The 18,220-nt window shown below is 45.3% G+C and overlaps 1 protein-coding gene across 1 annotated transcript in view; it reads left to right on the forward strand.

The window, feature by feature from the left end:
* LOC137426526 (sister chromatid cohesion protein PDS5 homolog B) overlaps positions 1-18,220 on the forward strand; it is a 253,471-nt gene that overhangs the window by 173,020 nt on the left and 62,231 nt on the right. Inside the window, exon 22 of the mRNA XM_078774894.1 lies at positions 11,211-11,279. Coding sequence (XP_078631020.1) covers positions 11,211-11,279 — 69 coding nt within the window. The remainder of the gene's footprint in view (positions 1-11,210; positions 11,280-18,220) is intronic.

An 18,220-nucleotide genomic window follows, 5' to 3' on the forward strand; every position in this document is an offset into this window, starting at 1 on the left:
CTATCTGTCGCTTCGCTGATGGACCAATTCGTCGTCCTGTTTGCCAAAAATTGCTATATAATATTAGTTTACTGTGTCCGTATTGAGTCCGTAAATCACGATAAACCCAACCAGCGTATGGGAATATTTCATCAGTTTATGAAGTGTCTTCAGGTCTATTAATTGGTCGTGGCTCGTTGAGGCTTCGTTTGTCATATGCCCCGAGGGCAATTTGCATTCTCTTAAGATAGCCGATCGATCTTGCAGGAGCGAGCTAGAGATCCTTCACCACACTTTTTTTTCTTTCTTTTTTTTTTTTTTTGTATACTGAATCGAGGCTCGTGAAAGAGCTAACATTTACTTCACAAACAAATCGACCAGACAAACAAAATACACAAAAAGAGGGAGCGGAAGACAAGATCGGGAGAAAAGGGGAAGCACACAAACACAACATCCGAGAGCAGGGAGATGTGTGGAAGGGAGAGGGCCCGGGGGGAGGAGGCATGGGAAGGGGGGGGGGGGGAGTATAAAGCACAAGGACACCAAGGACTTCCAGGACAGAAGTTAGTATTTCAAAAAGTGGAATTGGGGTGAAATTAGCGGGGGTAGAAAAGATCAAGGTTTTGGATGGGGGAAGATAAGAGATGGTGGTGAACAGCTATTTTAAAGACTTGGAGGGTGGAGTGGGATTGAAGAGAGTGAGGGAGTTTGTTCCAGAGGCGGGAGAAAAGAGCAATGAAGGAGTGAAGGTGAGCAGAGAGTCTTGATTTTGGCAGTTTAACCAAAAGAGGGTTGCAGGCAGATCTTGTGCGACCTGTAGGAATATTTGCGGGACAGAGCCCAGAGAGAGCTGGGGGGGCAAGGCCAGAGAGGAGTCGGTAGAAGACGGAAAGACCACCAACCTGCCTGTGGTGAGTGAGTGAGAGGCCCTTGGAGTTAGCTTCATCGCGGGAGATTCCAATGATTCTGAATGCTTTGGTTTCAACAGCGCGAAGGCGAGCTAGGTGTGAGGCAGGAGCACCAGCCCAGAGGGGAGAGCAGTATTCCATTGAGCTGCGGATGAAAGCCTTGTATGTGGTGAGGAGCTCAGGTATGCCAAGGAAGGACTTTGCACGACGGAGGATGCCCAGTCGGCGACTGGCTTTGGAGGCCAGATTTGAAATGTGGTTTTTCCAGGAAAGATCATGGCAGATAGTGAGACCCAAAAGCTTGAGTGACAGAACTTCTTGGAGAGGATTATTCAGAAAGTGGATGGGTGGGTTGTCCAGTCGGTCTTTTCGGAGAGACATCGTAAGAGTGTGAGATTTGTCAGGATTGAAAGACATGTTCCACTTGTTTGCCCAGTCTGTGATTTTGTCAAGGTCTGCAGAGAGTGAGGAGGCTGCAGACTGCCGATCTGAGGGATGAAGAATGGAGCGACAGAGAGTAGAGTCGTCAGCAAAGAGATAGAGAGGATTTTCAAGAGAGTCAGAGAGATCATTGATGAAGACCAGAAAAAGCACAGGGCCCAGAACACTGCCTTGGGGAACTCCAGCCTGAACAGGAAGAGGAGATGAGAGAAACCCATTCAGGGCCACACGTTGACTCCGACTAGAGAGGAAGTCCGCCAGCCATGCGTGGAGATTTCCATGGATACCAAAAGAGGAGAGTTTGGTGAGCAGAGCGGGGTGCCAGACTGTATCGAAGGCACGTGATATGTCAAGGGAGACTGCTCTAATTTCCTGTTTGGCATTGAGGACCTCCATCCATTGTTGAGAAAGCAGAAGCAGCATGTCCAGAGTGGAGTGTCCAGGTCTGAAACCAAATTGATGATCAGAGATCAAGCCATTGGAGAAGAGGAAAGATTTCATATCTGAAGCAATGATGGATTCCATGACTTTGCTGATAATTGGGAGAAGGCTGATTGGTCTGTAGTTGCTGGGATCTGTTTTTGCACCTTTTTTGTGCAAAGCGGTGATGTTGGCAGATTTCCAAGCAGATGGAAGATGACCTTGAGCAAAAGAGAGGGTGAAGAGAACAGAGAGAGGGAGTGAAAGAGCGGAAGAACATGATTTTAGGACCCGTGGGCTGATGCCGTCAGGTCCAGTTGCAGAATCAGAGTCGAGGGTTGACAGAAACTTTTCCACCTTGTCAGGAGGGAAGGACACAGAGTCCAGGAGCAGTTGGGTACGACTGGGTACGGTGGGTACAGAGAGGGATGGGTTTGGGACACAAGATTTAGAGGCAAACACAGAGTTGAGGCATTCGGCTTTTTCACGTGCGGAGTCAGCCGTGTGGCCATTTAAGGTGAGGGAGGGGATGGAGGGGAAACAAACACCAGAAACAGATTTTACCAGACGCCAAAACCAAGGAGACTTTACCCACCGAACATTTCTTCCATATAAATGTTATTATTCTGCACAACCTGGCCCACAGCACGGGGGCAGCCAACGGATCCTGCAGGAGTGGCCTGCGAATGCACCGCAATGGCTTAGCCTTCAGGTCCGGCTGCTTCACAGCCCCAACTGACTGTCTGTATAGCTTAGGTTTACCCACCGAACATTTTATTAGTTCACCACAGTGGTCAACTATTTGACCACAGTGGTCTAACTACTCGAACTAGTTGCTCCTTGCGGGTTGTAACACATTTCTCATTTTGATTCCAGTCCCACCCATCGCTTCGATGACAAAACACTGAGACATTGGTGTTTCCCAACCTGCCCCTCCCCCCTTCCCCACCACTCCTCACCCCAACGAGGGAGAGGGAATTTGGGTGAACGGGTGGGGGTGGGGGGGGGGGGGGGAGAGATGGGGCTGGGGTGGACAGGTGGTGAGAGCTACTCCTGGCCACAGGAATGCCGACCCTTAATATTCCTCAATCAGTTATGGCTTGCCTTCCTTCAAAGGAAACACTTGAAATCCTGTTTTGAGAATTAGGAAAATAAGTAAGGTCCTGTTGACCACCCCTCAGGACACCTGCTATCCACTTTGTGTAAATGCCAAAATCAGCGTTTCGTTGTGGGGGTTTTTTATTTATAAACTCTCCTTTGTTTATCATATGGTTTTTGTTTATATGGCGTAGTTTTTATGCCAATCACATGACTTAATTTGCATATTTTTTGGTCGCTTCAGACCACATTGGATATATGAATATTTACTGTTCTCAGAAGAAGAACCATTGTATGCATTTTTCACGCCAAGCAACACATCAAATAGCCACATCTGACAATTTGAAGTCCAACAAGCTTTGGGTTTTTTTGGACAGATCTGTAGAAACCAAGTAGACTAATACCAAAACATTTAGGGTGGAATTTATGGAAGGTGTTTAAGAGTTAGACAAGTGTAGAATGGCTAATTGTGTGACGATCACCCATTCAAAGTTAATTGCCTATCGCCAAAGAGTGTTTATCTAATATATGATCAAAGCCTAATCACAAGCGTTTAAATCACAAATAAACGTTTACACATCTGCAAGGGCATAGTTAAGAGTGTGTTTAAGGCCTTGAGGCAAGCATTGGGTAAAATGGTATTGTTGGAACTGCAGTTATACTCTTATATGCTTCCTGGCAATTTAACTTAACTTTAGAATCACTATAAGGGTATGGAAAGTGTGACAAAACTTCACCAGAGCTGCATACATAATAAATAGATAGCTACTAATTAATTTTATACTGGATATACAACCCAAACATAAAACATGATAGATGTATCAATAACCATCATCAATCACTTCAATCTAGATTACCCAGATAGTGTAGCAGCATAGCAAACCTGTTGTGCATTTTGTGATACAAGCACCAAATTTGGCACAAATGTACATTAATATGTTGCGAACATTTTCAGATATTGGGCCACTTGAAATTCTCTCTTTATGTCCGCCATATTGGATTTCAAAATGGCCGCCACTTGAAATCTACATTTGCTATTATCTCTGGACGTAATGCAGCTATTGACTTGATTCTGGTATCTAAATGTATGTTTTTGGGGGCAAGGAATCCAATGGTACCAATTTCAACTTAATATTATCTATCACAGTCTGTTATATAATTTTATTTGGAAATTATCTAGGCAAATATTGGATTCAACACAATACTTTGAAAAGAATGTCTTAGTTCTGTAAATGTCTTAGGTATAATACTGACATGCTACATGGTCTAGTATTTGAGGCTAGGTGTACTGGTATCTGAGGCTAGGTATATACCGGTACTGAAGATACGTGTACATAAACAGTGTCATGTTAACAAGTTCAGCATTGCCACAAGTACATGTATGTTGTTGACTCATCGTCATGTGCAGTCCCCTTCACACACACAGAGGGCTGTGCACTGAAGGGCAGCCTTTTTGCACTTGCAGCGCCTCACACACCCTTTCTTGCACTTGCAAGAAACCAGCTCAATGCAGCTGTGAGCTGCCTCAGTTAGCCTGGTCCAGTAAGGTGTGTACTGTCCTTCTCCAGTCCTTGACCAACCCCAGTTGGTTGGTGGAGGGAGCTCTGGTGCTGGCAGCAGTATCTGACCCCACACATGTCCACCTTGATACACTGCCCTCTTGACATGTTCCTCCAGAGCTGCCTTCGTTGGAGGGTTGAGCTGCACATTGTTCTTCCTTGCGAAGAGTTTCCTCCTGGCCTTGTCAATGTCTGTGCATTTGCTGGTTCGATCATACAACAGGATCACGAACCTCTCGATGATGCGCATTGCATCGTCTGGTATGTCACGAGGTGCAGAGGACAGCAGCAGCAGCGCCTCAGTGAGTTCTGGCAGTACCGTCCAGACTGCCCACGCAGTGTTCTTGCCATGTCTATGAAAATTAGACACAGTGTCGCATCCAGTTAGAGCGTGGAACATTGGCAGTGCACGAGCCTTCTCTCGTCCCAATCCAGCTGCTATTTCGTGTGCTGCTAGGTATCGGAAACTCTGGCCTGTTCCGAATGCCAGCCACAGTTTGTCTTCTGGTTGCAACTCCTGTGCCAGGGACACTGCCAGCACCACAACATCGGTGTCTACAGTCCGGATGAGTATTGCATGGTGTCCATGCTGGACTGCGTGAGATGCATGCAGCAACATCCGACTGTCAGCCTCTTCATGGTTACATGGGGCGAGTGAGGTCAGATCTGGCAGTAGTGGCTTGCTGAGCACTGCCTCTCCATCAGTAATGACGAGTTGCTTGTCCTCCTGGTCAAACCATTCCATGAGAGCTGCTGAGAGGAACCTGAACAGCTTGGTCTTGTTGCTGTCCACTCGTAGGAAGTTCTGTCAGTTTCCTGGTATGGCTGCGGCAGCCACCACACGTCTCCGCACACCTTGTCCCCGCTTTGCACGTGTACTACCTTTCAGTGAATCAGTAAGGTAAGTATCCCAGACCAGATCCAGGCGTGACACTGTTTGCAGCTTCGTGGACATATATGGGATGAAGATCTGTTGTGCATACTCTTCAAAGGTCTTTGATGCAGCCGGCTTCAGCATCTGGACGATGGCTGCTCCATCAAGCACAATACAGGTCGTGACAGGAGTCTCTGTCTTTGCGTCGGAGACTTCTTCCAAGCATGTGAGGAGATCACTCTTGGTACCAGTGCAGAGGCTTCCACCATCAGACAATGCAGGAGGACATGCCTGATTCTCGTGACAAAAGAACTCCTCAAGGTTTCCATCCCTCGTCTGGCAGCCAATGTACAGGCGTGCGAAGAGTTCACGGTCATTCTTGATGGAGGCGAGCTGTTGCTGACCTTTGCTCTGGCTTCTTGGAGTGGAAGTGCTGAACACCTTCAGCTTGTTACGAGGAATGGGTGCGTCCACTGCCTTTGTTCTGTCCAACAGACACTCTCTGGTGAAAGCCTCGAACTGCTCTTGGCCAATCCTCTTGGCATTCATCACGGTCTCCACAGCAGCAGGATCTGTGATCTCCTTTGTGTCCAGTTTGACTACATCCTGACTCTCCTCCTCGAATGGGTTGCCCATCTCCTCTATGACACCGACGAGAGAGCGAACATCTTTCACAAATGAGGCCTGTATAGTACACTTGGCGTCTGATCATGATGACGTGTGTCTGCTGTTTGCCGTCTCCAGTGTTGGTTCCCATCCTGGAATTCTTCGATCACCCTGGCAACTTCTGGTCCCGCAACCATCCAGCGACGTAGGGCACTAGGGTTGTCAGTGAGCCCAACTGCTCCACCGTCTCCTTTGATGCAGGCATTATTCTGCTCATGTGCCTGGTCAATCGGGATTGAAGAGAACACCCTCTGTGTTTTCTGAACGGTGAAGTGGCTTTCCCTGAATTTCCTGGCTACATCTGGGTGTTTGATGGTGAGTTCGGCCATGTCCTTCAGGTGCACTGGTATCCACCTAGCATAGTGGGTGTGATCCAGTGCATGGAACCAGGGGACCAGCTCTGTCAGAGCATCGAGGTACATCATTAACGATCCCTGCCTGAGAGAACGCACATACACTAGAACCAACAGTTCTAGTTCCAGCACGGTTGCCCAGTAGTGAAACTGGGGGATGTCTTCTCCTCTCTGGCAACACCAGTCTTCAAACTCCGGAAGGTCCTCTGCATCCCTGGTTTCTCCCAGACAGTAGTGGTTGTAGGCACGGTGTTGCAGGATGTACAGTGCTGCTGCAGTCACTTGATGTGCTCTTCTTGTGCGCAAGACATGGGATGCTCGCAGGAATGAGTCTGCTGTCCCTGCTGTCGCAATCTCGGCTTGCACAAGTGCTTGCACCCAACCACTCCCTTTCAGCCAGTCCCCCAGTGTCCTCAGTGCCGCCATCTCTATGTGGAGGCCACCAAACATCACCACTATCTGGTCTTCACCATAGCTCTCTGGCCACTTCCACTGTATCTGCTTGGCCAAAGCAAACAGTGGCTGATCAACGGTGACCACTGGTGTCTGTCCAGGATTCAGGTGTTCCACAACATTCTTCACGACGTCCATTGAGTGCCGGATCATGGCCACTGTGTGGGCACTCTCCAGGAAGAGTGGAAGCAGCGACGTGGGGCAGATGACTCGAGCATCTGGTGGCTGTCGGCTGGCATGAAATGCAGCCCAAGATGTGTTGTCATTGTCCACTGTACCAGTGTTGTCTTCCAGGACTCGCTTTGCATTGCCTAGCCATTGGTATTCTTCATCAGTCTGCTGTTTGAAGTCTCCTCTGGTCAATGATGCCACTTTAGCAGCTGGGACAGGCGACTTCTTGATGCTGCTAGTGACAGGGGGTACATCAGTGTAGTAGTGCGGCAAGGGGGCGACTGTCTTGGACCGTGCATCCCCAGATCCTCCAACAATGACGATACTCCGATCCACTCCTTCACCAGTGCAAGAAGGATGTTGTATGAGGGACATAGCGGTACCATGGAAGGAGTCCTTTGATGTTGTTGCACTGGGGTTGTGATCTATGTTGTCTACAGCGGCAGTTGTAAACACTTTGCCACGCATCTTCGGAGGGCAGACCACTCGTTCTCTGTGAAACTGTTGGCAGACACTGTTGCCCATCTGTGCTGAGAGCTGGAGCACTCTATCATAGGAGATGCTCAGGCCAAGGTGTGACAGTCTGTCGACCAATTCCTTCTTGCGTGTATGAGCATGCAGCATCATCCCTATGTATATTGGAAGTGGGGTCTCCTGTGCAACACTGTGCCTGACACTAGTGGATGATGTGGTGCCACGTGTTCGCTTGTGTTTGATGCTGTTGAACTTCAGTATCTGAGCTGTGGCAATTGCTGCAGGGTTAGTGTCTGCCATCTGTTCCTTGATGCTGGGTCCCTCTAGGATCATACTGACTAGGGCAAGCAGCAACGGTGGCACAGATTCTTCTTGACATACTTCAGGGAATCCTGTGAAGGGCTTGGCTTCTCCAAACATGTGACGGCGAACAATCTGTGCAGCATGGGCAAGATGGACTGCATCACTATCACTGTCCAGCTCGCAGGCTTTGGCAAGAGCAGCACCGACATCTTCTTCAAATGCCATCAGGATGTCTCTCCCCTTGGTGTGTGCCCGCATGTCAGGAAACTGAGCCAACAGTCTCTGTTTCAGTTGTGTGGAGTGGACTCTCGTGTCGAGCTGGACTCCTAGCTGTTCCATTCTGGACTGATAGAGCTGGACAAGGTCAGCCAATCTGAATACTGGTGCCGTCTCCTCATCTTGTCTGGTTTCTTCAATGTAGAGGACGAGTTCAGCGAAGACAACTGCCGACATTGCTCGCTCTTGTTTTGTGTCCTGTGATCCTGTTGACTGGGCCTTTCTTGTGCGATTGTAAAGTCCTATCAAGCACCGTGGGTGATACTGGGCGTCCAACGCTATCATGTCCCCACCACTGAGACGGCCCAGCAGTTCTGTATCACCAAGAAGGGTTGCACAGGCACGCACCCGTTTGTCCATTTGGAATGTTGCAGCTTTCCGAAGACTGTCAGCCCCAGCAGGTTGTTCACAGAAGAAACAATTTTCTGGGACCTTCTTCTCTGTACTCGATGAGCGTGAATGTAACCTGGTGCGTTTGCATGCAGCTTGTTCCTCATCGCTCTCACATTCTTTCTTGAGTGCTCTCTTTTGTGCTCTCTGCAGTTTGGTGTTGTTGTACTGGAGCCTGCATGTCTGATGATATTTTGCACCGTGTGCAACCATCGCAGCTTCAATGCCATGACCATCATCGAGTCTTTCCAGGTGAAATGATCCTGGAAGCTCTCCAAGTTCACTGAATTTGACCAATTTCTCTGCGAGTGAACTGTACCCACTCCCAATGTCTTTTCTCTTTGATTGGTCAGGTTTGGTCAGTGTCTCCGTCTTGTCCTCTTGACATATAAGGCATAACTTCCAGTCAGTTGTGGTGAGGTGCTGTGATGTTGATGGTGAAGTTCGCTCAACATCAGCTAGTCTGAAGCTCTTGGACATGGTGGAACTGTCTTCTGAATCTGCAACGATACAATGATATAATGTTAACATTTTGTTATATATACTGCATGTAGTGGAGTCATGTTTGTAAACATTGTTAAAGACATGCTACAGTGCATTGTTAAGGAAACAAGACAGATGGAAGCCTATACAAGAAATTTCTGTACTCTAGAAACACAAAAGATGGCTTAAAGGGTCTAGGAAAAGGGGATTATGCATGTTTGGTATTTATTGACAATATGAATGTAATGTTACATAAAATATGCATATGAAAAACACAAATGAATGGGTCACTTTGTTTCCTAATGGGATATGAATTTATATTTTAGACTGCCAGTATATATGAGCTTGTCTGAGTTGTTACTAGTGATTTAGTATAGTTTATTTATTTATTTATATTTACAGAACTAAGACATTCTTTTCAAAGTATTGTGTTGAATCCAATATTTGCCTAGATAATTTCCAAATAAAATTATATAACAGACTGTGATAGATAATATTAAGTTGAAATTGGTACCATTGGATTCCTTGCCCCCAAAAACATACATTTAGATACCAGAATCAAGTCAATAGCTGCATTACGTCCAGAGATAATAGCAAATGTAGATTTCAAGTGGCGGCCATTTTGAAATCCAATATGGCGGACATAAAGAGAGAATTTCAAGTGGCCCAATATCTGAAAATGTTCGCAACATATTAATGTACATTTGTGCCAAATTTGGTGCTTGTATCACAAAATGCGCAATTCTTTTGAATATTTGGGCTAAGCCGCCCCACTAAGAGTGGTATATGTGTTGGAACCCATCTGTGGATCGGTCCCATCGGCCGATGGGTCTGACCCATCTGTGGATGCACGAGAAATGACAATGCAGACCCATCGGCCGATGGGTCTGCGCCATCTGCGGATGTGTTGTTCACCTTGAAGGTGAACCCATCTGTGTTTCCTATGCATCAATGGTGGATGAGTATATTTATTTGAACCTAAAAATAAGCAATTGATGTCATAAATGTTTATAAAGCAGTCCGTGACATGTAGTTTAATCTGTTAAACATTTAAAAATCATCTCTGTTAAATTCCTACCACATGTAATTCCAATGACTGTGTACCTGATTGAAGAGCACCATTCTGTCAACACATTCCTTCAAGGTGAACAACACATCCGCAGATGGCGCAGACCCATCGGCCGATGGGTCTGCATTGTCATTTCTCGTGCATCCACAGATGGGTCAGACCCATCGGCCGATGGGACCGATCCACAGATGGGTTCCAACATATGTATGGGAATCTCTAGCTCGGATACAGAGATTGTACCCATTCACAGATTGTCTTTTCCTTGATCAATGGTTGGAGGGATCAATGGTTGGAGGGATCAATGGTTGGAGGGATGAATGGTTGGAGGGATGAATGGATGAAGGGATGGATGGATGAGTGGAAGGAGGGATGGATAATCTCAATGGACGGATGGATGGAATCTATTTGTTGGCTGCTGAATCTAATGCAAGATGACCTCGATCAACCTACGATGAGGAGCGATGCGTTGAATCCCCTCCAACAATTGTACAATAATACAATCGACCTATACAATAATAATACAATGTGGTCGAATAATTATCTAGCCCTTTGAGTCTATGCAAGTGCATCATTTAAAATTGGATGTTGGAGATATGGGTGGTGTTTCACAGGCTAATCGGCTGTTTAGCTCCCATTCGTAAATTGCTGTTTAAACGTGTGTTTTGCTGTGCGTGTACAATGATGTTTTTGTCAGCGTTTAAGGGTTAGGCATGGGTTAGCAAGATGCTCGCTAAAGTCTAAAGCCTTTCGTAAATTCGACGGATAGAATTTTGATGAACAAGCAATACATATTATAGACCTTTAAGAAATCTTTATGCACTTATTTCCTACAAAAGATTTATACTTTAAGTGTATAAAGAGTTAATAGTTTTTTTTTTCATTGTTGTGTAAAAATTTATTACAAAATTTGTTTCAATTGTTTATTTAAAATAATTGTATTAGCCTTTTAGAGGTTGTTATGGATTTTTGGGGGGGTTTCCTATGATCTCCATCAATAACATTTTCATTAAGATTTGCAAATGTCTGCCATTACAATAGTGGGCCTAACTTTTCACTTGTCCGTTCTCTCAATAAAACATTAAACCAGTTTTAAATGTGGTGATTGCCAAAGCATTCCTCATGTCGAAGAGTATAAAGAGTCGATAACTAACTCCAGTTCTAACCTTAACATTCAAACCCAAACTCTTCATCCTACAGGTAATGTACAGCACTGCAATAATAACCAAACTAACTTTGTCAACACTTCCTGCTCTTTAATAATATTAGAATTGTGATCTCAATTTTTTTTCTTAGTTCCCAGAAAAGGAAAGTGATGAGCATTGGACAGACAAAGAAAATTTGAGCAATGGAACACAAGCAAGGGTAAGAATGTAAAGTTGTTTCATGTTAACCATCATAAAAATTTGTCTGGATTTGGTCTTCCCAAATTCCCACATCTGAGCACATACTTTACGATATTGTGATTTGAGGTCAAAATCCCATATACTGTGTTGATTTGTCCATTGTCTATTAATGTCATTGTACATTGTAATTATTGTAAAAACAAAATTATAGTAATGTCTTTTAATGTCTAACATTTACTGATAAATTATCTGTCTGAATAATCAGGGTCCCCACACTACTGGAAGAGGGGAAGAGGTTCAGGTGCCGAATGCCTCAACTCTGTGTTTGCCTCAAAATCTTTAGTCCCAAACCCATCTCTCTCTGTTCCCACCTTTCCCAGTCGAACCCAACTGCTCCTGGACTCTGTGTCCTTCTCTCCTGACAAGGTGGAGGAGTTTTTGTCTAACCTCGACTCTGATTCTGCAACTGGACCAGACGGCATCAGCCCACGGGTCCTAAAATCCTGCTCTGCCGCTCTATCTCACCCTCTCTCTGTTCTTTTCACCCTATCTTTTGCTCAAGGTCATCTGCCAGCATCCTGGAAATCAGCAAACATTACCGCTTTACACAAAAAGGTGCAAAAACAGATCCTTGCAACTACAGACCAATCAGCCTGCTCCCAATTATCAGCCAAGTCATGGAATCCATCATTGCTTCGGATATGAAATCTTTCCTCTTCTCCAATGGCTTGATCTCTGATCATCAATTTGGTTTCAGACCTGGTCACTCTACTCTGGACATGCTGCTTCTGCTGTCTCAACAATCGATGGAGGTCCTCAATGCCAAACAGGGAATCAGAGCTGTCTCTCTTGACATATCACATGCATTCGATACGGTCTGGCACCCAGCTCTGCTCACCAAACTCTCCTCCTATGGTATCCATGGAAATCTCCATGCATGGCTTGCGGACTTCCTCTCTGGTCGTAGTCAACGTGTGGCCCTGAATGGATTTCTCTCATCTCCCCTTCCTGTTCAGGCTGGAGTTCCCCAAGGCAGTGTGCTGGGCCCTGTGCTTTTTCTGGTCTTTATCAATGATCTCTCCGACTCTCTGGAAAATACTCTCTATCTCTTTGCTGATGACTCCACTCTCTGCTGATCCATACCTCTTCCCTCAGATCGGCAGTCTGCAGCCTCCTCACTCTCTGAAGACCTGGACAAAATCACAGACTGGTCAAACAATTGGAACATGTCTTTCAATCCTGACAAATCTCACACTCTTACTATGTCTCTCCGAAAAGATTGACTGGACAACCCTCCCATCTACTTTCTCAACAATCCTCTCCAAGAAGTTCTGTCGCTCAAGCTTTTGGGTCTCACTATCTGCCATGATCTTTCTTGGGAAAACCACATTTCCAAGCTGGCCTCCAAAGCCAGTCGCCGAATGGGCATCCTCCGTCGTGCGAAGTCCTTCCTAGGCACACCTGAGCTCCTCACCACATACAAGGCTTTCATCCGCAGCTCAATGGAATTCTGTTCTCCCCTATGGGCCGGTGCTCCTGCCTCACACCTAGCTCGGCTTCACGCTGTTGAAACCAAAGCTTTCAGAATCATTGGAATCTCCCGCGAAGAAGCTATCTCTGAGGGCCTTTCACTCACTCACCGCAGGCAGGTAGGTGGTCTTTCTGTCTTCTACCGACTCCTCTCCGGCCTTGCTCCCCCAGCTCTCTCTGTGCTCTGTCCCCCAAATATTCCTACAGGTCGCACAAGATCTGCCAGCAACCCTCTGATGGTTAAACTGCCGAAATCTCGGCTCTCTGCTCACCTTCACTCTTTCATTCCTGTTTTCTCCCGCCTCTGGAACAAACTCCCACACTCCCTTCAATCCCACTCCTCCCTCCAGATCTTTAAAACAGCTGTTCACCACCATCTCTTATCTTCCCCCATCCAAAACCTTGATCTTTTCTACCCCCACTAATTCACCCCAGATCCACCTTGTTTGAAATTCCAACTTCTTTCCTGGAAGTCCTGGCAGTGTCCATATGTTTTATACCTCTCCCACACCCCCATTCCCATGCCTCCCCCCCCCCAAAGCCCTCTCCCTCCCACAGATCTCTCGATGTCTCCATGTCTCTCGGTCCCTGCTCTCAAATGTTGTGTTTCTGTCCTTCCCCCTCTCTCCCCATCTTGTCTACCGCTCCCGATGTTATTTGTTTTATGTGTCGGTTTGTCTTTCTGTGTGATTAATGTTCGCTCTTTCACGAGCCTCGATCTTGTATACAAAAAAAAAAAAAAAAGTGCTGAGGAGAAAGAGAAAACAGCTGGAGAGTGATGTAGCCATACTGATGAAGGATGCTGATTCATCATCTGAAAAGGCAGAGCAGCTACATAGTTTTATCCAATTGCTTAAGGCCAACACTCTAAGACGAGCATCTAAAGACAAATATGAATTGCTGGGAGAAAAGGTTCAAGAGTTTGAAGGAAAAATCCAACTCTTAGCCAACATTTGAAGTTGTGGAGCTGAAAAACTGTATGTATTGTAAATGGACTATGAAGTGTAAAGACTACATTAAAAGCATGTTTTGTATCGGACACAGCCACACTGACTCGACTAGAACTACGATATGACTATTAAATTTGAAGCAGTTGTGGAATTCACTACAGCCACGCAACTTTGTCTTTGGGGTGTAATATTAAATTACATAATGAAATGGGTATTTTGTAATTTTTATCTTTTATGATTATATGGTCAGAACAATAGACTTACCATCATTATAACGTAACGGCTTGGAAAACTGACGGTAATAACTTATTGACTGCATTTGCTGTAGAAAAATGTAAGCTTGAAAATTTCCTTTTTCCCCTTAAAAAACAAAACCTGACCTGGCAGTTACCAACACTTTCTTCACACTTCACCAAAACGCGCTGCACACCTGAACATCCATGCTAAAGGTGCTGGCATCCATGATTGTGCGGAGGCATGACCTTGCAGATGTCTGTATAACTGAGTCATGAAAGGCACAGAGTGCTCTACAGGTCATCTTTTACTCTGTGCTAGCCTGAAGTTTCAGATAAAACTTCCTAAGAGGAAAGAACGCTCATAAAATCAGAAAGAAATTTGATGTGGAGAAACTGAATGAGCCCCTAGTAAGTCAAGCTTTGCAAACTAGTCTAGCAGATGCTTTCAGTCCAACCCCTATCAGCATTGATGATGATGTGAACGACGTTCAATGGAACCACCTGAGGGAAACAGTCTACAGCATCTCTGACAGGACCTTAGGCTTCCACATCCACGCTCCACTGATTGTTTTGATGAAAACAATTTGCAGATGTAGGTGCTCCTGGAACAAAAATGCAAAGCTACGGAGCGATGCTGCCAACTCCAGCCACCAGGGCAACAACACAACGCATCAAGTCGGCAAAAGCAAAACTTCAGGAGCAACTTTACCTGATGAAAAATCACTGGTGAAGTAAAAAGACTGAAGAGATACAAGCTCTAGCAGACAGGAATCACTGTCATCACAGACATTATGGCAGACAGGATTAACTCTCAATTGCACAGAGAAGTTTGTCACCAGAGTCTGTCAGTTTCACCAAGACATGAAAGGGCAAGTCTTGATTGGAAGTCTGTCTTCATTTCCATTTCCAGTCAGCCATGTAGTCAAACAGGGATGCGTACTTGCACCTACTTTGTTCACAATATTTCTTGCTGCTGTGCTTAAGGACACCTCCAAAGACCTTGAAGACGGTGTATGTATTCAATCCAGATCTGATGAGACTGAGACTTGCTGGACTGAAAGCCAAAGTAAGATCCGAGAAATCTTTGTACATAACTTCCTATATGCAGATGACTTGGTGCTAGTAGGGCATTCCCTTGATGAGATCCAGGAAATCACTGACCATTTTCTACTGCTGACACAAGCTCTCGTCTTACCATCAACATATGAAAGACAGAGGTTTTTTTTCCAACCAAGGCCAAATGACCAGTACTATGAACCTACAGTATACATAGCTCGATGGCATCCCCAAGGTGGTAGAGAAGTTCACCTATCTTTGCAGTATTGTATATATTGACAACAGCTTCAATGCAGAAATGTCCCGATGTATTCAGGGTGCCACTTCTGTTTTTAAATCCTCCGTTAAAGAATCTGGTCAGAGCATGGCAATTGCACTGCTACAAAGTGTGAAGTCTATCAGGCCATTGTCCTCAGTATAATCTTGTACTCAGCAAAGACATTCACACTGTATAGATGCCACATGTACAGCAACACCATCTCCGATACCTTGAAATCTCATGGTAAGATAAAATCACAAACGGAGAAGTGCTCAGGCATGTAAACATGCCCAGTGTGGAGACCATCCTACTCAAAAAACAACTTCCCTGGGTATTCATGGAAGATTCAAGGCTAACTAAATTTGTTCTATTTTATCAGGTTGGTGCAGAGAGTAGGACACAGGGTGGACCTTCACTACAAAGACGTCATCAAACACAACCTTAAGGCTTAGGAAATCCCACTGGAAAATTGGGAGACCATTGCCCAGGACAGACATTCATGGCACAATGCAATCCGTAAGGGGAGCGATGCTGCTGACAGGTCAAGAATAACACATGAACGGCTATGAAAACAGAGACGGCATGATGTCACTTAACATGGGACACCAATCTCAGCCTACTGTGACCAAAGAGGGACAGGCTTCTCACGCAGTAGCGGACTGGGTCTTAAAACCGGCCCGGGCATCCTTCACCTCGGTCGGCCCATTATTCATTTATATGTTGCTTATCTGAGAAAATAGACGAAATGCTTGAAAAAAAAAAAAACTAAATAAAATCCACTAAAAATTAAATTTATTTTCAGTAACACAAGCACATGTCATGTCTAAGAGAGTAGGTGCCTGCGCAGTTCGCTGCTTCTGGCAGGCACACCATCAATGATATCCTTAGTTTCAAGTTTGGCCAGGATCCATTTTTCCACAGACATCAACATGAACGCCTCAAGATGTTCTTGTGTCATTGTACTTCGCAGACGGCTTTTGATTCTCTTCAAAGCAGAGAAAGGCCGTTCACATGCCACTTGTGACACAGGCAGCATAAGCAGCAGCTTGTAGGCAAGCCCAATGCTCTTGTCGGCATCAGTGAAGAGGTTCAACTTGAGGAGCACCTTGTAGCAGCAGAGAGGACAGGCTTTACATGACTTACATGTACTTGGCAGAGTCTTCCTGTCCTGTTCAGACTCACTGTCCTCCTGCACTGTATAAGCATCTGCTTCTGATTGTTTCAGTGTTGACCATTGTTCTACAAGGCTTCGCAGTTCTTTTCGTCGTTGTTCCGCAGTGACACCATCATCAAATCTCAGCAAATGTTTATGCAGCTCTTCCATAGCTCCCGATGGCACTTGATCAAAGTTCCTTGGGTGAAGAAGTGAGAGATCAGCATACAATGTTGATGTTGCTGATCTGTCAAACCGCTGCTCAATGCTGCTCACAATAGTGTCCCCTATTCGGTTGTACACTTCAATGCGATACTTCTTTAATGGGTCAGAAGCTGATGTAGCCTCATCTATGGACAGTTCGCCATCAATACGTTTGTGCTGTCTTTGCCGTTTTATAGGAAGGGACTCTTCCATAACAAGATTTACATCCATTTCATCCAGCTGGTCATTAGCCCATTGAACAAACTTTGCAGCTGCATCATGACAAGCTTGGAAGTCATCCCGTAGCATCTGCATATTCTCTAGCAATTCATCCACCAACCGGTGCACAGTCAGCAGATCCAATTGCACAGTTTGTAGATACTTGGAGAGCGCTGTAGTGTGGGAGAATACTTGCAGATATACTTGTGCAGTCAGAATTGTTTCAAACTGCAGGAGACTGGCAATGTATCCCTTCACCTTGGCCTTAACAGCTGCTTGGATCTGGTCAGCAACTAGTATGGCATTAAGAGTGGTGATAACTTCCATGAAAAGCGCTCCAATTGGGTTGTTGAATGAACCAAAAACCTTCTTCAAGGCGGCATCCTTTGACCACCATCTAGTTTCTCCGATAGTTCCCATTCGTTTCACAGTAGTAGAGTGTCGACTCCAGATGTTCATTCGCTGATAAGATTCCCGAAAGAATACTGCAATGTCATTCAGTAGTGAGAACAGTGATGCGCTAGTCACCACAACACTTTTAGCTTCGGTCACAACGAGATTTAACACATGTGCGTGGCACCAAACATGGATCTGCATTGGAGCTTCCTTTGATAGCAGAGTACTGAAACCTTTGTAGCACCCCTGCATGTTTGCTGCACCATCATCTGCACTCACTCCACCATGACCCATTCTTCTCTTCTGGTTTGCTTTATCTATTGTTGGTTACAGATGCAGATGCTGAAATTTTATTTTTTTTGCATCGTAAGTCAGTTCGCGACATTGTTATCAATACTAGATCAGTAGGGAGTAGACCTATCTAAACTTACTTGGCCTATCGGCTCAAAATCCTTTTAACTGTTGATTTGGTAGTTTTTACAATGAAGGAAACACGTATCGGGAGTACATACGACATAGCGATTGTGAATGAAACAGCTCTGAGGCGTCTTTCGCTTCGCATCGCAGTGACAGTGAGCACCAACATGGCGGCTGTAAGACTAAAATCTGGCTTAAAACCCCCTCACCTCACAGCGCCACAGCCTTCAACCAGACATATTAACACACTCCTCCCCCTTCATTCCCGTTCTTCAAAGCAAAGCGGTAAAAATTGTTGTGTCGCCATTATATATGACGAGCAACGGTACCCGCCCTAAGGGCGGGGCTTCAATTAGGAGGCGCGATTTATTTTAAATATCACACGCAAATCATCAAAATCTAAACAGTATTTTTAGAATTTCAATTTTTAAAAAACCACATCACTGTTCATATCAGTAAATATTATTGCATCGAGGTTTCAATTCGTGATATCAACTGTACACTTTTTTTTAGAAAAAAAAATTGAATGATTTTGTACGG

This window comes from Myxine glutinosa, chromosome 1, assembly GCF_964187855.1.
Source record: "Myxine glutinosa chromosome 1, kmMyxGlut1.1, whole genome shotgun sequence".
NCBI classification, from domain to species: domain Eukaryota; kingdom Metazoa; phylum Chordata; class Myxini; order Myxiniformes; family Myxinidae; genus Myxine; species Myxine glutinosa.